This window comes from Parus major, chromosome 1A (assembly GCF_001522545.3).
Source record: "Parus major isolate Abel chromosome 1A, Parus_major1.1, whole genome shotgun sequence".
Lineage (NCBI taxonomy): Eukaryota > Metazoa > Chordata > Aves > Passeriformes > Paridae > Parus > Parus major.
Genome location: NC_031773.1, coordinates 2,220,406 through 2,242,248, shown reverse-complemented (window position 1 = coordinate 2,242,248; position 21,843 = coordinate 2,220,406). Strand labels below are relative to the sequence as shown.

Here is a 21,843-nt window from a genome sequence, read left to right as displayed (position 1 = left end):
GGAAAAGGAAAAGGAAAAGGAAAAGGAAAAGACAGAATGTGTGGATATGGGGACATTGTTTAGTGGTGGACATGGACATGACAGTGTTGGGTTAACAGCTGGACTTAATGATCTTTAGGGCCTTTTCCAGGTTTTCCTTGACTTCAATTCCCTCCCTCTGGCTCCATTTGACACAGAAAGCAGCAATCACAGCCTGGGGCATTTTTATTTCTTTATTTTTTTTTAATAAACTTTATTCTATATTACAAATAGTTGTTTGTTTTTTTTTTTTCTTTTTTGTTCTGGACTGCAAAATAGGAATGCCTTATATTTACATACACAGGTATACAATTAATTATAACAAAGGTACAGAAGCTTTGCCTTTACCAAGTAACAACGGGATTCCAATTTAAATAGTATAGATTTTATTTCTTTCTTTTTTAACTAGGATCAGTTCAAAAGAAAATCAAACCAACAACAACAACAACCTAAGAAAAAAGGATCCCAACCTCCTTTCTAATGCTGTCTTGACATCTCTTTGAGGCTGTTAGTAACACTGTGGTGAAAGGAAATGTCTTTCCATCGATTTTAAGTTGGAAGCTTTAGCAAAACAGAGAATGAGACTTCTGGGCTCACATGTATGTCCAAGACACAGGGGCAGACACAAGGAAGGGCCTCTCTTGTGACCTTAAATAATCCAGTTGCCTCTCAATTCCTTGGGGAAAACACTGGGAGCATTTAGCTAGCACCTAATCTCTCTGCTTCCTTACCCCAGCCTGGGCTGGAAAGTGGAATTTCTCCAGGGAATGGAGAAAGAGCAGCATAGAAAGTTTAAATAACACCAAGTTTCTCTTAAGATACTTCAGAAAGGACTTCAAGCTTGGACATGTGCCTTGATTTCTCCAACTGGCTCTTGTGCCTCAGTCTATCTGAAAGAGAACAGCAATTTCTCCACTGGGGAATGCCAGACCACACCAGTAAGAGAAAGGAATGCTGAAAAGAGCCTGAATGTCCTGGTTTTCCCTCTGTTTTCCACACCCAGGTTTGCTTTACTGAGCTTCCCTGCACACTGCTCTCTGCTGCGAGCGTCTTTGAGGTGATCTGTTTCCAAGCAGAAAGAATTTCTTGAGGTAAACTCTCCATTTTTAGAACAGAAGATTAAAAAATAAAACCAAAAAACCAACCAAACAAAACCAACCAAACAATGAACAAACAACAATAACGACAGAAATCAAACACGTGACAGGTTGATTAGACTAAGCAGCTTTATAACTTCAGTGGGGTTTTTGGTGGGTTTATTATTCCAAGTGTAAATTCTGTTTGTTTTGTTTGTTTTTTTTACTTTTTTTGACATCTTTCTACAATTCTTAATTTTTTTTTGCTGTTAGCCTGTGTCCCTTTGGGTGCTTCTCCAAGTGTAGAGAACTGAGCCATCCCAAATAAACACTGTTGACAAGCTCTGTTTTCAAAGCATTCTCCACAAAATAGTCACTCCCAGTAAGACAACACGATTTTTTTTGGAGAAAGGGGCACTGCACAGTCACAGAGGTTAGGGAAAACTGCAGGAGTCCATGGACCAAACACTACCCTGAAATGGGAGCTGTGCCAGATGCAAAGCAGGAAAATTCAGGCTGGGAATGGGCAGGAGGTTGAAGTTCACACTGTGATCTTGAGGTTCACGTGTTTCAACAATTTCTTGCTCCACAGCACACCAGGTTTGGATGGCAAGAGTTAGGACATCCCAAAACCTCCACCTGCCCTGGAGGACAACTCTCACTACTTATCAAATGTACAGAGCAAATTGTCCTGGAATCTCTGATGCTGTGTGGTCACCCAGAGAAGCTGTGGCTGCCCTGGATCCCTGGAAGTGTCCAAGGCCAGGATGGACAGGGCTTGGAGCACCCTGGGGTAGTGGGAGGTGTCCCTGCCCACGACAAGGGGTTGGAAAGAGATGATCTTTAAGGTCCCTTCCAACCCAAATCGTTCTGTGATTCCGTGATTCTGAGTGTCCTTTGTGCAGACACAAACGTAGGTCCCACTTAGCAGAGCTCTGGGACTAAGTCATTCCTGTTTCCAATCTTCCTTTGGAAGAGTCTCCCACATAGCAGTGTCTGTTCCCAAAGCACTTCACTAAAGCCTTGGGGAAGGACAGATCTACATTTCATGTTTTGACTTAGTTCTGAACAATTGTCCTCATATTGGCTGTTATGTGCTTGGACTTTTACCTCACAGGCATCCCAGGAAACTCAGAGGGGAAGGCTTCAACAGCAAAGCTGACCACTGACTGGGCTCTTCAAATTTGATCTATCAGTTTTCGACAGCATTATTAAAAATAATGACACCTATCTGGTTTGCTTTGGCAAACATTTTCCTGTAAGTGAATGCACAAGATTGGGAAACTTTGGTAATCACTTTTTAATCAAAGCAGTTACCAAATGAAATTCTGCAGGTAAATCTTCTTCATGACCCAATCAATTTAATGGTCTTCAGTGTCAAAAATTCAAGATAAAACAACTGCAGTGGTAACACTACAGGGATGAAAAGTGGCACAGCCCTCTTATCTACTGGAGCAAGGTTGGTGTGTGCTGGGTTGGACCAAACCTTTGGATACGTTCAGGACAGGATGAAGAGTGGGAAGAGAAGGACTGAGGCATGTTTTAACATTCAGGCTGTGATTTTAGAGTTCTTTTCCAACCCAAATGAATCTATGATTCTACACTAGGAGAGGAAGGTGACCTCGGGTGGCTGAATTTCTCCTTGATGGTTCTCCTGCGCTGTCTGTTGGAGGGTGAACAATCTCCACACCTCATTCTGGACACACACAAACTTCCCCACACTGGTGTTCACTGGAAGGCTCAGCCTGCACCAGCACACGGTGTGATGGATCAGGTCCCAGATCCCTGTCACTGACAGCTGAGTCCCACTCATGAGGACATGAGGTGTTTGCAGAGGAGCTGTCCACCCTTTGCTCCTCTAACCCAGCAGCAAAGCCCCAATCCAAACCCTGCAGTGAAGAAATAATCTTGAGTCTCTCCACAGAACCTCAGAGAGTCCTCAAGAGTTCCCTTTCCCCTGTTTCTGATGGTGCTGCAGGTGTCAGCATTAATTTTTTGATTGCAGTGTTTGAGAAACGCCCATAAAGATCAGCCTATAATCTGAAATATTCTGGATATTAGGAGCCTGTCCATGGGCTTCTAGGAACTTTGGCTCCAGTTCTCTCCATGGAGCTTGAAAAACAGTGTGGGACACTACCTATTCATCAGGAATTTTTGGTCAAGTGTGGAAAGGGAGGTGGGGGAAAAGAAATCAAGGGAAAAGAAAACATCCGTGTTGTAGTAGGGCTCATTCTTCTGCTTGTGTCTTTGTTTTTAGTTGTATTTTACATGCACTTAAAAAATAGCTCAACAGGTGAGGCTGGGAAGAAAGATGCCAAGACTTCTCATAGACTGGGGGATTCTGGGACACTGGTTGGAAATGGGAAGGGCACTGAAGGGGACAAGGGAGGAAGCCCACGCATTTACATCACAATTCTGGCACATTTTCCAAGCAAAAAAGCAAATCCAGCTCAAACACCAAAATAAAGAGAAACAGAAAGACAAAAAAAAAATAAAGAGGAGATGAAAGAGAAGCAAAACGCAGATTTTCTTTCAAATCCTGGGCATGGGGGAAAGAAGAGGGTGGAGAGAAAGCAGAAATGCCTAAATGGGAGGTTGGAAAGGTTGAAGACACCAATCTCCTGGTGCTTCCCATTTCCCCTAAGTGTTTCATTCTCAGTGTCTCTGAGGTGTTCAAGTTTTTCTCGAAAAATATATATATATATAATATACAGATGAAAAACTCCGTACCAGCAAGAAGAAATAAAATACCAACCATGGAAAACAACCATAACAAACCAAAAACACAGCCCTGAAAACATCAAAAAGAAACAGGGTGAGTCTCAGATTTCCCCTGTGGTGTTCCTCTGACTTCAGTAACAGTGCAGGATCACACCCAGTTCATTTTGATACTTTTTTTTTTTTTTTTTTGTTAAACAGCTTCTTCTTCCTCTCATGTGCGCATGTCCAGGCAGGATCGCCCATCACTCATAACCACTTCCCTCCAAGCCAGCTCTTTGTCCTTAGACTCCTACCATCCAGCTGTGAGTACAAGGCATGACAATAGGGTCCATATTTATCTTTTTGTGGCACTTTGTTTGTCAAAACCTTTGGTTTCTTCCTTTTTTTTTTTTTTAATTTTTCCCTTTTTTTTATTTTTTTTTTTTTAAATTTACGTACTTATAAAAAATACTGTGTTTGTGTTGTTTGTTGTCATTTTCTTACCACTGGCTCTGGTGGGACTTCCCACTTTCACAGCCATAATCAATGGATCTGGAACATGCGCCGACGTTACTAAAATGGGTCAACAAAACCATGGCAGAACCAACCAAACCCAAACCATCCCCAATGCGCAGGCCTCTTAAAACTGCTGAGATGTCCATAAGGTGCATGATGAGTCCATCAGCTCAGCAATCCAACAGAAAGCAAGCAGAACCAAAGAAAAAAGGAAGGAACGCACACGCGCACACAGATACACACGCACACGCACGAAATAATCGGAATTGTAATCAAGAGAGAAATGTCTGGGGGTTTAAAACCAAGACGTGTCCCTAAGTTTGCTGTTTCAACGTGAATCTGGTGATTTTCTCCCCACGGACACGTCCAGTTTTGGACTGCTGTTCTTTGAGTGGTTTTGGACTCGCCTACGTGTGTATCTGCTTGGCTGAAGGAAACCCTCCCGCTGACTGACTCCTGCTTGCACCAAATCCCCCCTCACACACGCTCAGGATCTGTCACTCCCAAGAGGTTCTGGTTTGATAGCAAGGGACAGGAATAAACCCAAACCAACTCGCTCTGTAATCAATTTACACGCCCTGCCTGCACCCCTTCCTCCCTACAGGTGCAAAGCAGATCCAGGCTGAGGCTCCGAGGATGGGGTGAGGTGGATGTGGGCTGATTCTCCAGCCACTCCTCTGTCTGCCAGGGAGCTCTGCTCGTGTCTGGGGAGATGAATGCTGACCCAGCTCTTGCCTCCCTGGTGTACAAAGAAGGTTCTCCACTCCCCAGGAGTCTCTAATCATGGTGTTATCTGGGCTGGCAGCCGTGCGAATGGAACAGCTGAAGGCAGAAGAGATGCAGGAGCTCACTCCCCTTTGGTTGGCCATGAAACAAGTTGAGATGTTCTGGAGAAGCTGAGCAGAGGATGGGACAGGGAGGGTGATCTCCCACAATTGTCCCATGGTAACAGTGATCCCTGAAGGGATAAGAAGTGCAAAGAGAGATAAAATCCTTCCCAGGCAGCAATTGTGCCTTCAGCAAGGCCTGTTGGTTCCAGAAGTGGAGAAGAGGAAAGGACAGGAGTTGGCACCAAAAGGCAGATGGGCTCACAGCAGTTCAGAGACCTCCAGAAGACAGGCAGTTCGGCTGGGGGGATCTAGGTAGAATTTTTTGCAGTGTTTCATTTGGATTTCCTCCAAGATTTCCTTCCAAAATGTGTGGTGACATTTCCTCATAGGAGTGGCTTGGAAGGAAGGCTTTACCATCAGCCCCGTGCACCACCTCTCTTCACAGCAAGCATTTCACTAACCCTCTGATATTCCACTGTGGGAAAACAACAGCTGTGTTCCAGTCGAGGAAACAAAATGGAAAGAACAGCTTAAAAAAAAAAAATTAAAAAAACCCTTCTGGTTCTTCTTTCAAGGCTGAGCTCTTTGCCTGGAACAAACCAAGGCCTGTGGCTCCTGCTTTCCAAGCCGAGGTGGGAACGAGGGGGATGATGCTGTGCTGTCCACTGCCAGGAGGAGCAGAACCACCACCACGGATGGATGCCACTGAGCAGAGAGAGCGCTTTGCTGCAGGGCTACGACCAACAGGACACGACGGGAAAGACGGAGGGAGACACGCGGCTCTTGGAAAAATAAGAAGAACCATATGAAACACGTGGGCAGGGGAGCGCCGGTCTCCTCGTCCCCTCTTGACCCTTTCCCTGCCCCAGGAGAGCAGCTGATTGCCCAGGCAGGATGAGCCACAGCGGTCCTGCTCTGGACGGAGCTGTGGCATTTCTCAGGGAGCCTCGAGGCTCCTCTCCCAGTGGGTCACTATCAAGAGACACAACTGCAGCGGCTCTGCAGGAGAGGAGCTGGATTGGCTCTGCCCTCCAGGAGCCCTGCAGGCAGGCTGCCTTCCCCTTGGGGACACTTGAGTAATACTGAGTTCGTTTCCATGTCCGCTCCAGAGGCTACAGCCCTCGGAGGGCAGTTAAAGCAGCATGACAGAAGTTTCCTCCCAGTTTCACCTCTGCAGAGCGAGGACGTGATGCTGGGGGAGGGTTGGAGGGGTTTTTGCGTGTGTTCAATAGTTTCTCTCTAGGGCAAAAGGCAGAGGGGAAGCTGTGAAAAGGAGAGCTCCATCCGAATATCTTCACGACCCCAGAGCCAAGATTCCTCTGCAGTCTTTTCTTTGAACCCCGGGGCTCTGTCGCTTTGTCCATAGATTTGGGAAGAGAAGGAAAAGAGAGAAAGAGAGAGATGGGGAGAGAGGGAGAGAGAGAGAGGAGCGCTGTTCGGGTGACTCTGCTTACAGCCCATCAAAACTTGCACTTGGTAAAGATGATGATCTTGAGTGAGGCACGACTTGGTTTATCCCTCCCAGGGTGTCCCTGGCAGGACAGTTCTCAGCTGTCTATGCTCATGAGGGTTATGACTTGTTCAAGTTTGTAGGCTAGTTTCTGTTTCCCAGCCTGGTCGTCTTGATCGAGGGCTCCGAGAATCTGGAAAAGGAGAGAGGAAGAAGTGATAGGAATTTCTGTTTCTTTCCCCAAAATGACTGAGCCCAGCATCTTAGAGCAGCAGAGGAGGGTTAGCTTTCTCTAAAGCAGGTCCCAGCCTTAGCTTAGATCACGCAAGGCAGGTCAGTCAGGCAGGAGGGAACTAGGCAGGAAGTTTGGATTTGATCTGACTCAGTGCAGACCTCTGGATCACAACCAATGAAATGGATTCTTATCTTGGAGATCAGTTATTTATTTATGAGCTTTATCCATCACCTGGCCATGCCACTTGAGATGCCCTAAGGGGTTTCACATGGCCTTCAATACATAGAACCATGCTGGACACCTGAAAGTCTGTGCTGGACCATTTTGGGGTGCTTTAGGGGCATCTGGAATGACATTGGGCACAGTCCTTAAGCAACTTTTGGCCACTTTGGGTGTAAAGTTCAGTTAATGCTCCTCTGCAGTGAGTTAACATCTGACCTCAACTACTTCAAATCCAGCTGAGCCAGATTGAACAAGAGATACAAAAACAACAGGGATCCAGAAATGACTTCTGAGGAGACCCAAAATCCCAGACCTCGCCTTTCCAAACCTCAAACCTTGTTTCTCATTCCTTAAATCCTTCACCCTCCCAGCCAGGATGCAGACAGGTATCAGTGACACACCCTGGGCATGGGTGGGCTGTCCCCTGCCCCCCCAGAGGTGCCCCCAGGCTCTCACCTCCTCGCTGTACTTGCCCACGTAGGAGTAGATCTCGGAGAGCGCGCTCATGGTGTTGAACTCGTTCATGTGCATGCGGGACTGCTCGGCCAGGTAAGCGTTCATGTCCTGGTCGCTGATTGCTGGCATCTTGCCGATGTCTGAGTAGTACCTGAGGGCCACAAACACAGGTCTTTCTTGAGGGGAGGAGCAGGACATCAAGAAGTGAAATCCATAAACAAGAAGGAGCCAAAAATCACACTTAGTGTTGGGCTTTTCTGGTTCCTCAGTGAAATACCTGCTCATGCTCTTCTTTTACAGCAAGAAGGGTGACAAGGCCAAAGTGGAAATGGCTGAGCACTAATCCTGAGCACCATGTGTTGTATTCACCCCAATCTGAGAATGAAGCCCCAGGGAGTATCCTGTAAACTCTCCCTGTGCCATCAGTAGGAGCTGGATTGAAGCTGGATCACTTTGTCAGACATCCAAGGGTTTTCAGCCCTGCCTCCCTTCCCAGAGAGACCTCGCTGCACACTGAGAGCTCAGGACTTCACTCCCATGCACAGAAAAACCCCAAATATTTGTATTTTTCCTTGCACCATTCTCACCACTACAGCTGCCCCCATTGCTAACATCACCCACCTTCCCCACACAATCCAGCCTATCCCAACAACTCTCCTGCTCAGCATCTCCTTTTTTGCCCCATATTTTAAGCTGGACTGATATCTGTGGCAACAGACTTCAAGTCCAGCCTGACTGGGAAAAACCTGCTTTTCCTTTTTTTTAGGAGTCAACAGCATTCTTCAGGAGCTCAGGAGGACTGGGGGGTTATCCATAGGATCTGGATCCCCCAGAACCATTGCCCAGCAAGCATCATCTGCAGAGTGATGTCTCTTTAAGGAAGTTGCTATTTTTGATGTCCTTCCTCCCCTGGGTAAGGCAGGTCTTGGAGGACAAGGTTTGCAGAAGGTAATCAGTCACTGTCACTCGCAGCTGTGCTCTGCTGTCAACTGGTTAATTAGACGCCATCATTTACATTTTTAATTTCTGCAATTTGACATTTTGTGCACGAGGAAAAAAAAAAAAAAAAGAAGAAAAAAAAAAAGCCGTAGCTGCAGCAATCCACAATTTTATAATTAGGAGGCAGAGGGGACAGGGAGCCAAAAGAGCTGACAGGTGTCCTGTAAACAACGTGGAGACACCTGCTGAGATGGAGGCTGTTTGCCACTGCGGAGAAATTGGACACTGAAGTGCTGTGTGATGAGGATCCTTGAGGTGGATGAGTGGGAAAATACTCCATGACAGAGCAGGACAGGCAGCTGTTGGAGTGTCCTGTGGAAGACAGAGCAGTGCAAGAGCATGGGGGGAAACCCTTCCACACCAGGAGGCTCCAGTTGTGCTCAGACTGGTTTTGTGTCCTTCAATCCCACCCTGATTTACTGCAATGGGTCACTCTCTGTTGATATCCTGGTTTTGGTGGTGGCATGTTGATGTAATCCATGAGAGAGGGAGCCATAGGAGACAGAGATCCTTCTTGCCTGACATTTTCCAAAGCAAAACTCTGTTTCACCATAAAAACTCGTGCAAATCTCATTAATTTTACTGCAACTTCCAGCAGGCACAAAAACATCTCTCTCCCTGGAGTCCTGGCATTTTGTCTTCTGGGCTTAGGACCAGCCAGAAATCTTAGTCTAACTCAGTCCCATTGATTTGCAGAAAGACTCTAAAACTGTAGTGGTTTTAGAGTAGGTATGCTTTATTGGCAGGCTCAGATTGCTCTTTTGAAAACCTGCTCAAAAATTACTGGGCTCACATTTTTTATTTATCTTTTAAAGCATTATATATGTATAGGATTGCACAAATTATTTTATGCATATTTATTTTTTGGTTTTGCTTATTTTTGCCTCATATATTAATCAGTTCTATGCTCTTCTGGGCAGGTGCAGTTTACTCTGGTGGCTGCAGGGTGGTTGGTAGAGGATGAAGGCTCAAACTTTTTTGCATTAAACTTTTCACTTTCTTGTTTTGCATGTGTGCTGTTGTTCTTTGGTAACTGTCTAAACTACTGGATTACTTCTACCTATCCAGTTTAGGAGTCTGAGGACCCCACTTATTTAGGTCTTCTGCATTTTTGGCCTTTTATATTTAGGTTATTTCTTCTTATCATACAAGAGGACAAGAAGCTCATGTTCTTGTGAGTGCTGTAGAAGTTTACATGGGGATGGTAAAAGGTTACAGACAGTATCTGATTTTTGTTGAGTTTAATACATTCTAAAAGGCAAATATATATTTTCAGGTTAACTATTTACTTAATTAATTAAATCTTAAGCTGTCTAAACTTCCTGTCTCACCATGGTCTAACTGTTTCTTCTTCTTAGTGCTCCAGTGAAAAGTGGTGTGGGTTTGTTTTCCTTTACGCTCTGCCTGACCCTCCATCCCCGAGTGGACCTGGACAGTTGTCTGTGAGTAAAGTGAGCATCTGGAAATCCCAGGAGGCCCTGTCCTGCAGAACTGCCCCCAGGAGAAGATGCTGAGCAGGAAGAATAAATATTTCTCAGACCTTTGCTACTCCCAGACAAACACAGGTCTTGGCATCACCTACTGGAGAAGATCAGATCTGTGCTGCACAAGGGATCTGTGCTGCATCAGGAATTGGTGGCATCCATAACATGGATGAGAAAACAAGGAATCTTATGGTCAAAAAGCAAGGAATCTTATGGTCAAAAAGCAAGGAATCTTATGGTCAAAAAGCAAGGTGTGCCTTGGCACTGAAAAAAAAAGAATCCATGTGCACATTTCACATAATTGTGGAAAACAGGCTGCAAAGCAAGGAAATACATTGATTTGTGGTGCCTGAAAAGAGAGCAGCTCCTCATGAATGTGGGATAGGCACCCTCCAGATGGGTGAAATGAGAAGAGAAGGGGGCTCATCACAGCAAAAAATAAATGGGGTCAGCGGAGGAAATCAGAGGTGCCAATCTGGCTCTGACAAGCAGTTAAAATTCTCCTTTTCCTCTCTGGTTGAGCTGTCACCAAGTGGTGGCAGGATAGTGGGTGTAGGGACAGGGTGCTCCCAAAAACTGGAGCACAGACACACTTAGCAACTCCTTCTCCAAGTTTGTCCTGCTTCCTTTCCACCTGGTAGCAACAGACTCTTGAATTTGTGACTCACAGGGGTTTGAAAGCTCCCCATCCCTTTCCAGCCCTGCAGAGATCATTCCCCAGCAGCACAACACTCCCATGACTCATCCAAGCGAGGAAAAGCAGCAGGAAATGTTCCCTGGAGCCCAGGATGGGATGCACAGATCTGAGTTTCAAGAATCAGAGTTTCAGGGCTCTGGCCATGACAGACTCCCAGGATGTGGTCTCAGTGTTCTGGGGCCACAGGCCATCACCCACCAAAGTATCCTGGTCTCCTGCAGACTCAATTCCCTGGCATCACACACCTAAACAGTCATTTCCCATTAAAACAAGGCATTTTGTGGCAAAAATAAAAGAAAAATAAAAGAATAAAATAAAAAGAAGGGGAAACAAATGTTCCAATACCCCAATCTAGATGAGTGAGAAGACATAATATCCTTCCATCCAAATTCTGCCATGGCCCAGTGACTTATTTATGCAGAAGAGTTTCTAATGAAGCCATCACTGCTCTCTAAAGAAATGATGAATGTGTGTATTAAAGCATCCTAGCAGCAAGATGACAACATCCCTGCTGAGTCTTTATTTGCCTTTGATTCCAGCCCAGATCCTCAGAGGTATTTAGAGCCTCTCTGCCATTTGCATACCCCTAATGCAAAAAGCACTGAGAAGCTGTCACCAAACCCCAGAGACCCTTCCATTTCCTCTGCTGGAATTTGCAAGGCTGCCTGTGCTGCTCCTGTCACCCCTGCAGCTGACAGCTCCCACACTGTCCCACTGGGGCAGTGCCAGGGGTGCTCTGACACCCGTGCAGGGCCACCAGGTCTCACCTGGGACAGGGACAGGTTTTGGATTCACACTTCCACAGCCAGCAAGAGGCTGAGAACACAAGACTGAGCCAGATTCCCTCTGAATGAGACAAGGTAGCAAAGCAAAGCAGCAAATTTAGCTTAACCTGCCTCCAAAAGCTCAAGAGTGAGAATCCTGAGCAGATTTGCTGCTACTTCTGTACTCCAGCTTTGCTCATCTCCAGTGGATCCTTCCCCAGATGATTCCAGAAGATCCTTAGATGAATATCAAAAGATCCATCCTCATGCGTCTGAGTTTCCCCATATTCACAGGAGCAGCCTCCATTCTCACCTCAAGGCTCTCCATCCTCTGAAGTGACAACAGGAAATTTGTTCATCAGACTTCATAAACAATTAAAATAATGAGGAATTGGGGTAAAGTCATCATTCCAGCACTCCAGCTCAGATGTGAGGATGACTAGGCCATGGGATGTGTCCTCACAGGTATCACGAGCACAGCAATGCATCCCAGCCTGCTGGAGGGAGAGCCCAGGAGACCACCCATTGCCACTGATGGATGGAGAAAGATCTGGGATGTACCAGGATACAGTTGGCACTCTTATACTGAACAAATAATTATTCTTGTTCCTTCCAACCTTATCTTTCCCTGGCTTGGTTTCATTTTGTTTTGTTTCATTTTGTTTTCCCGAGGAAAGCGACACAACAGTGACCTGGGCATACATCACCGTGACCTGGGAATACATTCTGTCCTCTGTTTATCCAGGGATAAATGTTCTTTCCCTCGGTAGATGAGGAAAGGCTCCTTAGCAGAGCTGTTTCACAAGAATGACTGTGCCTGCTGCCGCTCATTAACTCATCAAAAGAGAAGAGAAAAACCACGTTACCAGTGCTTCCTCCCCAGCCCGAAATTTCCCAGCACAGCCCATGGTTTAGGCAGCTTAGCATGGAGCTAATTGCCTTCCAAAAGATCTTTTTGTCATGGCTGTTGTTTGTCGCTGGGATGGGACTGCACTCATTAATAATCATTTTAGCATATGAAAAGCTTGTAACGAATCCATGTGCTGCAGACGGCAGACGCAATTACTGCAATAACATAATTAGGGTTATGCAATAGCCGGCTGTATCCAGACCACTGGAGGAGGGAGAGGTGTGTGAAAGGGAGCTGGGGGACTGTTCCAGCAGGGAAGAGCTGGTGGAAAGCTTGGGAACAACCAGCTCTTTTATGGGATGCAGTGAAGCAGTGCAAGGACATGCTGTGAGTCCTTGCACTGACACAGAAATGCAGTCTGAGTTTCCTGGGAAGCGCTGGAATAGATTGCCCAGGGAAATCAGGGATGCTCCTGGATCCCTGGAAGTGTCCAAGACCAGGCTGGACAGGGCTTGGAGCACCCTGGGACAGTGGAAGGTGTCCCTGCCATGGCAGAGGGCGGAATGAGATGAGTTTCAAGGTCCCTTCCAGCCCAAGCTGTCGAAGGGAACAATTCTGTGTGTGCAAGCCCTAGAAATGGCAACGCTTTTATTTTGCCTGTTCATGGCTTTTCCTGCTGCTTCTCCCCTCAGAATAAACAGTGCAGGGTTGATGGGCAGCACTGGCTCAGTGGCTGAAGGGTGAGCAGGTGCACAGGTAGCTCCTCTGGGAGAGGAGATCACCTCAGAGCAGAGGATGTGTGGGGCTGCACCCTCAACACATGGACACATTTTCATCTTGCCAGCTGAAAGCTGCCCTGTGTAAGAACAGCTTTTTACCGTGATGAGAAAACATTGGGATTTTTTATTATTTTTTTTGAGATGAAAAGTGAAGAAAGACAAGTGAGCAGTCTTCAGATACGCCAAAAGCTGCCCCGGAGAGGCAGGGAATGAGCAGCACCCCCTGCATGGGGATGCCTGAGCTTTAATTACAGCCAGGGAGATTTTGGCTGCCCAGCAGGGAAAACACTGATGGGAAGGACAGGGAAGCACGGGAATGAATTGCCTGAGGACAGCAGAGGCTCTGTTGTTGGAGGCCTTTAAGAATGGGGTAGACAAGCATCTGTCAGGAAGGCTTTAGACAGAGCTGATCCTGCCCTGAGGCAGGAGATGGTCGGGTTGACCTCCCGAGGCCCCTTTCCAGCACTGTTTTTTATTATCTCCACTGACAGCCCCCCTGCCTTGACCTTTGGTATGCTACTTCTTGAGTCTTCTTTCCAGCAGAGAGACAGAGGGCACAGAAAACTCGTTTTTTAAAGTAGAGTCAGGATTTACACCTGTCATGTGATGTTCTTTTTAAAAGCCCTGAGAGTTTCTCCTTAAAACCTCAATAACTCACAATGTTAGGGTACATGCAGCTTTTTATTGCATTAAACTGGTCCAGTTTTCCTTTCTTTCTAAAGTTAGCTGCAAAACAGCCAAAAGGCATCACAGGTAGAGATTTCCTAGTGACTTGAGAGCCCTGAAACCCCTCACACACGGGGTAGGTGAAATCCCAAATGGGTACAGGCTGTTTTGTGTACTCCAAACACGCTCTCAAAGCTCTTTCTAACAAGATCTAGACCTCGACATCTGAAGGCTAATGGGATGCAAATCACAGTTGCTTAATGAATCATCAAATCAAAAATGTTTTGGGCTGAAAAGGGCCTTAAAGATCATCAAATTCCATCCCTGCCATGGGCAGGGACACCTTCCACTATCCCAGGTTGCTCCAAGCACTGTCCAAGCTCTTCTTGGACACTTCCAGGGATCCAGGGGCAGCCACAGCTTCTGTGGGCCCCCTGTGCCAGGGTCTTCCTACCCTCTGAATAAAGAATGTCTTCCAAGCATCTCACCTAAATGTCTCTTTTCTAGTTTAAAATTGTTCCCCCTTATCCTAAAAGTGTCTGTACTTGTAAAGAAATAAAGTAGATGAGGCCATGGCCTCAGGAGCTGGGTAGCACCAGCTATGTGGGGCAGTATTTGCACCCAGGTTAACACAATTAAATGCAAATGTTACAATTCTGAATCCCACATACCAGATCACTTTAAGCTTCTTTTGATCCTGAACCTGGCAAGCCTGTTTTGAATGGTCCTCATTGGATGACTCTCAAGTTAAGAACACTTGTGATGTCTCCATTGACTTTAAGTTTTCTTTGAGGGTCTTTTTTTCAACGCACAATAAGCAGCCAAAAGGAGACCAAGTCCCTGCAGGGATGAGGGAAAAAAAAGAGCACCAGATCCTCTCCTTGCACCCCTGCAGGTGTTTTGGGCACCAGTGTGAAATGGAAAAACTCTTTGACTTCTGCTTTTTGTGCTCTGCCCCTTTTCAGTCTCCCACATCCCTGCCTCCGTGCCAGGCTTCAGTAGGGAAACATCATATTGATTGTGATGCAGGCAATTAAATGGTGTTAATGAAGTTCAAACAAGTGTTATCATAAGCTTGGCAGCATGGAGAGAAATGAAAGGTCAGCCACAGCCCTTTGTCATTTTTCAGTGTGGTGTTGAATGCTAATGAGACAGTCCCAATTAGAACAGGCTCCCCTTTGTATTGCTTGGGGATTGCATCAAATGCTCCCAAGTTCTCCAGATTTCCAGGCTCAAAGGGGACATTTGAAGTAAACTTGAAAAGATGCAGATCTGAAGCTGCTCTAATGTAAATTCAGCAGAGCCTATGGAGTTTTACTAACTGAAGTCAGATGAGATTCTGCTCCACCGTTGCCATTCTTTCCCTCTTCTTCTTTTTTTTTTTCAGTAGACTCATATAATGATAATTGAAAAGCCTCCACTTTGTTTTAGAACTACAGCCTGGCTCTTCGTGGCTTCAACAAAAGCCAAATAGCCTGTCCCAATTTCCTGGGTTAATTGTGCTGCCTCATCAGGCCTCGTGCTCTGCAGCAGGAAATCCAAGATGTGGCTGCACCGTGACACTTTTGTACCACATTTCCAACTCTGGGTGTCTCATTTAACACTGAACCTGTTTTTCCCCAAAAGCCAGAATTTCTCAGCTGGATTGCTTCAGTGGGCAGAATCCACCTCTGCTTCCAATAATGTTATAAAAGGACTATCATAAAATCACAGAATAGTTTGGGTTGGAAGGGACATCTGGAGGTCATCTATTCCAACCCCCCTGCAATGAGCAGGGAACATCTTCAACTAAATTTAAGTGATGCACAATAATTTTTTTGTTGCTGTTGTCAGCAAATCCATTATCTTGAATAATTATAGAAATGGGCACTAAAACAACCGGCCTCTCAAAATGTCATGGAAGATGTCAGTTTCTTATATAGTTTTCCATTAAGTCTCCAGGAAATTGCAAAAATTGGCAAATTTTAAAATTTTTTAATTAGTCATTGTCATGCACCCAAACTCTGAAGGGAACACTTGACCCATCACAAACAAGTAACTGAAAACAGGAGGAAAAAAAGAGAAAATTCTCTGCTAAACATGAGCCAAACAAACAAATAAACCAGTGAGGATTCTGAAAGTCTTGCTGTTGAAATCTTTTGGAATCAGATTTCCAGTTGACCACCTCGTGGAGGTAGACCCCTGGTGAAGCCAGAAGCTGTAACTATTCCCCTTCCAATGCACATTCCCAGGTGGAAAACAAATATTTGAAGGATTGGAGGGAAGTCCTTTCATCCCTGCTTCCTTCTCATGCTCTGAGTTTGTGAGTCCTAAAGGCTCCACACCAAGAAACCAGAGGTTTCAAAGGGATGTCTTGGGGTAACCCAGCTCAACTCCATTCCCAGACGTCTAAATCCAGAGTGTTTTAATCCAGAGTGACTCAAGTTGGGTACAAACTACCACTGATTAATTACCCTCTTAGAGTTTCCTCTTCGTCAAATAAATTAATTTGATTTCAGGTTCTTCTGATTTACTCAACCATTTCTTAAACTCCCTGACTTTTTATCTCCTGATTTACTCTTTGAAGAAGTCTAGTGGTCTTGAAGGATGCCATCTCCAGCTGATGCTGACTACAGAAATAGCTCCAACCAGCGCTGGAAGCCTTTGGATCTGGATAAACTCCCTCACAGCACAATTGCAGTGTGGAGAAAAGGAATTCATTAGCTTGGGGTAGAACTCAAATTATATTTTATTCATCCCTGATAGGTTTTTTCTTTCATCTCCCACAGCATCCAGGTGCCAGTGCCTTGAGTCAGTGGAACTGACACACAAAAATAAAAGCAGGGAAGAAGCTCTAACTGTATTCCAAAACCTGCAGTCTCCCCTTGGGCTTCAGTTCAAGTTGTCAGACATCAGTGCAGATAACAACCCAGCACATGCTGGGGACAGGAATCCAGGGCTGTTTACAAGCAGCAGGAGGTGTTATGTACCTCTTTTGCAAACCCAGTTGTTTGGGAAAACTTCCAAGGAAATGCAGCACCTATTGCTGAAGATCACTGGGCACCATGATTTAGCTCCAAAAAGTTGTAAAGTGAAATCAATACTGGAAAAAAAACAAACTGGAAACTGCAGCCTTTTGTTTATCCAGAGGGGAAAAAAAAAAAAGGTGTTTGTTGCACAAGGAAATATCCCATTTTCCACTTAAATACCTCAATTTGTCACTCAAATGTAGCATCTCCCTGGACAAAATCAACCAGTTTGAGATGGAAAGCATTATTTGTCCATGCAAACCACCCAACCACACCAAGTGTTGCTAAAGTCACTAGAGAATGGCACCTTTGGGTCACTGTTGGTACAAACTTGATTTCTAAATGGAGCCTCCAACACTTGCTTCCCGTTATCCAGGTCAATCCAGCAATCAGCCTCAATACATACTAAGAAACTTGGACACGGTACCAAAAGTAGGTCATAATTAAGCAAGGTAGCTCATAAGAGCCTTGCAGGTTGCCTAGAAACGACATTTGCTGAAGTGTTTAACCACATCTAAAAATAATTGTCCAGACAAATCACAGACCAATGGGAGAATGGTTGGAAAAATCGCTGCCTCGTGCCGAGCAGGGGACAGAGCTCTTTGATCAGCCACGCTCCTGTCACGAAATGAGAGAAAATCATCCCCAGCAATGGCAATACAGGGATTTATAGCACAGTGTGAGGTGTCTGCAGCAGCAGAGGCCTTGTACAACCTGCAGGACATGGTATCAGTTTTAGGCCATGCCTGGGAAGTTATCCAGAAAAATCATTGCTGAACGCTGGATGCAGTGCACAGGAATGATCTGTAGGATAAACCTGCCTTTGTATTTACAGTGCAGCAGCCAGTCCCCATCTGTGCAGCTCCCAAACCTGTCAATAACGCCAGGCAAGTGCAGAATATTGGAAAGCAAAGCACAGCTCCTGCTGGATGAAGAACAGGATGTGCTGTTTGCTTGTCCTGGGGGAAACCCTACAGAAACTGAAGCCCCAGCAGGCTGGAGGAATAGATGTTTTGGTTGTATTCTCCGTGGAGCAGCTTTGCCAGACACTGACCCTTGGTACAGCAGATTGAAGTGCAGACACAGGTCTTGGAAGTGAGGACAAAATGAAAGACCTCTGACCTGACAGAAAATACCTGCAGAGCTTCAGTCAGCAGCCTGTCAGTCGTGTGGCATCTGACTCAAAGCACAGAAAAGCCTCCAAGGGAAGGTGCAGGGGGACAATTATGAATCCCTTGGGATGCAGGCAGTGTGGGTGGGGACTGTCACAATGGTGCTGAGAGCAGCAAACCACCTCAGACCTGTGTGAGAAGCCTGTATGCTTCCCAGGGCTCACACACATCACCTCCCCTTCCTTCCTCCCTCTGCCGCTTCCCAAGAGCTTCTCCTCAAAACAAACAAAGATGGCAAACACCTTCAGCTCCCACCATTAATCAAATTTCCATCTCTGCTGCAAGACATGAGGGAATAAAAGGTTAAGGTGGAGATTTCCACTTAGCAAAAGCCAACGACAAAAAAAGCCCCAGGGGCATTTTCCAAAAGCAACGTCCGATGCTGCCTCCTACCTCCACCCACAAATTAGGGCCTGGTTGTGTCACTTGGTGTCATTCCATAGCTAAAACTCACCTTTCCACCCAGTTCTTGTAGCTGGGGATGTCCTTGGCGTAGAGGAGCTTGTTGGAGGGGGAGTCTTTGCCCAGCCGGTGCTCTGAGGTGGAGCAGGAGTCCATGAAGGTCTGAGCCACCACGGACAGGCAGGCGTCTGTGATGCTGTTTTTGTGGATGTCGAAGACAAACTGCGGGTTCTTGATCATGTTAACCCAGAAGCGCAAGGGGAGGCTGCAGGAGGGGTGGGAGAGGGGATACAGTCAGTGCACAGCTCACAGGCTTTGCTGTGTGACATCTGAGCAGCGAACGGCGGCTGGGAATCGGAGATCGCGGTGTGGATATGAAGATTCTGGGATAAACTTTGCTGTGCAATGAATTCCTCCCCTAAAAAGTCTAGGGATGGTAGGGATGTCACCTTTTATCCCTGTTATCCTCACAAGGCAGATTTTTGAGTCTTAAAGTCAATACAGGCTTGTTGAAGGTGCCTGTGAATTAATGGGACTGTAATTTAGGTGATGACAAACACTCTGAATCTGTGTTGAAACAGAAAGTTCACCCTGTTGGTTGCTCCATCAGATGAAGACAGGCATTGAACCTGTCACAAAAAATATTATGGTGTGGGTTATAAAGCATTGGAACAGGCTGCCCAGAGAAGCTGTGGCTGCCCCTGGATCCCTGGAAGTGTCCAAGAAGAACTTGGACAGGGCTTGGAGCAGCCTGGGATGGTGGAAGGTGTCCCTGCCCATGGCAGGGGGTGGCACTGGATGAGTTTAAGGTCCCTTCCAACCCAGACCATTCTGTGATTCTATGCATTTGTCACTGAAGGATGTGACTTTTAATCCTGACAGCAATCCCATGGGAAGAAAGGTAGGTAGAGCTGCCAGGTGGAGACTGGGAATGCTCGTGGCACACCCTGTGTGCTAGGACACCGTGTCCTGTCACTCTCCACTGCTCCAGCCCAAGCCTGCACATGATCCCAGTGCCCCAAGCAGGAAGCAGTTGCTACATGACAGGGAAAGCTCTGTTGCCTCAAGGAAAAAATAAAAAAATAAAAAAAAAGGAACTGGGAAACAAGTATCACAGCCTTTGATATGAAAATATATCTGCCCTAACCAAGGAAATGCTATTCCAATTGCAATCCAAAGCCCTTTCTCCCCTTTTTCTCCAAAGAGCAGCTCATTTGTATGAGATGCCTCGAGGTACCTTGTGTGAGATACCTCCAGCCTTTGCCTCAAGCCTTTCTGTCAGGGCAAATGCACTGCAGTGATCGTGGCCCAGGAGCTGGGATGTGCCACTGAGCACAGAGCCCAGCTCCTGGCTCGCTCTCACACAGATTGTGAAGTTTACCTTCACTCTCAGCATCTTTCAGCTTAGCAAATTCTCCTGATACTCAGGATAAACTCCCCAGTTCCTCCCATTTGCTCACTGTGTTCACAACACTGTAAAAAATTCCTCTCCCAGCCTGATAGATTTTGGGTAATAACCTTCCTGACACAGGGTTGACACCGTGTTTTCCTAAACCTCTGTGTGTTCTCCTGAGCCAACAAAATCACAGAGCAAATGGAAGGAAAGCCCCACAGAGGGAATCCTGTCAGCCAAGTTCAGGAGAAGAGATGCTGGAAAACACAGAATTATAGAGTGCTTTGGGTGGGAAGAGACCTTAAAGATCATCCAGTTCTACACCCTTGATGTTGGGACACCTCCAGCTATCCCAGGTTGGTCCAACCTGGACTTGAACAGTCCAGGGATGGGGCAGCCACAGCTTCTCTGGACAGTCTGTGCCAAGGCCTTGAGGAAGAATAAATAAAAAATGGCAATGAGACATGATGGAGTTGTGGGAATTTAGGCTGGGAATGGAGAATCATCACTGGGAGGGGATGAGGTGGAAGAGTGAACCTTGCAGAAGTCCTTGTGCAGGTGTTTGGATGACAGACAAAGCCATGGTGAGGAGCAGAGTGTGTTTGTGTGCCTGGATGTGAGGAGGGGATTCAGGACGATGTCCCTGGCTGGTACTAATGAAACCCTGTGATGTGACTTTGAGTTAATTTGATCTGATTGAACAGATTTCTTCACACTGCCCCTTTTCCCACAAACACACACACACACACTGCCTTCCCCCCTCCCCCCTTAAATAAACCTCCTGCTCATTTAGGCTGAGTGGCTGCAATCAGCCTTAGATTAGTGCCGCAGATAATGTTAATAATATGCTAATGTTTCATTAGTTGAAAGCCTCTTTGGTGCATGGGGTTTCTTTTTTTATGTCACCGGCGCTGTGACGATCTGCCAACAGCAGGGCTGGGAAAAGGCAAAAATGCATGAGCTGGGAGCCCCATGGCTCTCCTCTGCTGCTCCTTTTATAGTCCCTGTGTTTGCACAGGAGAAAGGGAGAGAGCCATGCCCCGGGGAGCTCTTTCCAACGGGGAGACTCGGCAGAGAGGAGGCTTTTCTCCACCCATCCTGGCTTTTCCCACTGTCCCATTGCAGGGATGAGGAGGAGCTGGCAGCTGGAGCTGGGGCTGATGTCGCACTTTGGCACTGATGTCACTCTTTGTCACTGATGTCACCCTTTGTTACTCACTCCAGAGAAGACTCACATCCAGCTCCAGAACCTTTAAATGTTTTGTACCATTGGAGATGCTCTCCTGGCCTCCAGCTGCCACCCAGGAGGGTACAAGTCTCCTGTGGGTGCTCCACATCCTCTGAGGATGTCTTGGATATCTTAAAATTCTCAGCTGGCATGAGACACCTCTGTGTGGGCAAACAAATAGAGCTGGGAATTGAAACACCCAGAGCAGATGAAGCCAGTGGTGGTGAATACTCTCCCATGGCTCCCTTGATATTTCTGTGTGATCCTGGGCACTGCAGCAATTAAAAACTTCATTTTTCCTCATCAAATCCTTCATAAATCCTGCCATTTCCACGCAATACTGGGCAAACTGGCACCTGTTCAGCAAAAGCGCTCCATCCCTGACAAAATCCTTTGAATTTTGGGATTTTCTGATTTCTCCATTGACTTGGCAAGATGGAGCCTCATCCTTTGAGCTCCTCACTGGGCTCCTCAGCTCCCCCAGCAGCCAGATCCCAAAGACACTTCCCTCTGCTCTCCTTCCAGCCCAGCAGCCAGTGCTGGGTTGTCTCCACTCACCAGTTGCTCTTCCAGGTGTGCCTCACGTGGGGGTCGTGGATGTTGTGCTTGTCTGCCTGCTCATCCAGGAAATCAAACATGTACTTGATGGCCAGGGGGAGGGCACTGCCACGGTGAGCAGTGCTGAAAATGGTCTCAAAGAGATCGTCCACGAATTTCTGGAGGGTGCCCTGGTGGGAGGAAAGGGAAGGGAAGGGAAGGGAAGGGAAGGAAAGGGGAAAGGAAAGAGGAAAGGAAAGAGGAAAGGAAAGTAAAGAGGAAAGGAAAGGGGAAAGGGGAAAGAGGAAAGAGGAAAGGAAAAGGAAAAGGAAAAGGAAAAGGAAAAGGAAAGGAAAGGAAA

General features: G+C 46.4%; 1 protein-coding gene across 1 annotated transcript in view; it reads right to left on the bottom strand.

Moving 5' to 3' along the window:
- Positions 1-1,360: 1,360 nt before the first annotated feature.
- The window catches only part of PLXNA4 (plexin A4), a 422,006-nt gene continuing 401,523 nt past the window's right edge, over positions 1,361-21,843 (bottom strand). Inside the window, exons 29-32 of the mRNA XM_015628532.2 lie at positions 21,504-21,673; positions 18,377-18,589; positions 7,504-7,654; positions 1,361-6,783 (exon numbers count right to left, since the gene is read on the bottom strand). Of these exons, the coding sequence (XP_015484018.1) occupies positions 6,688-6,783; positions 7,504-7,654; positions 18,377-18,589; positions 21,504-21,673 (630 nt within the window). The 3' untranslated portion in view covers positions 1,361-6,687. The remainder of the gene's footprint in view (positions 6,784-7,503; positions 7,655-18,376; positions 18,590-21,503; positions 21,674-21,843) is intronic.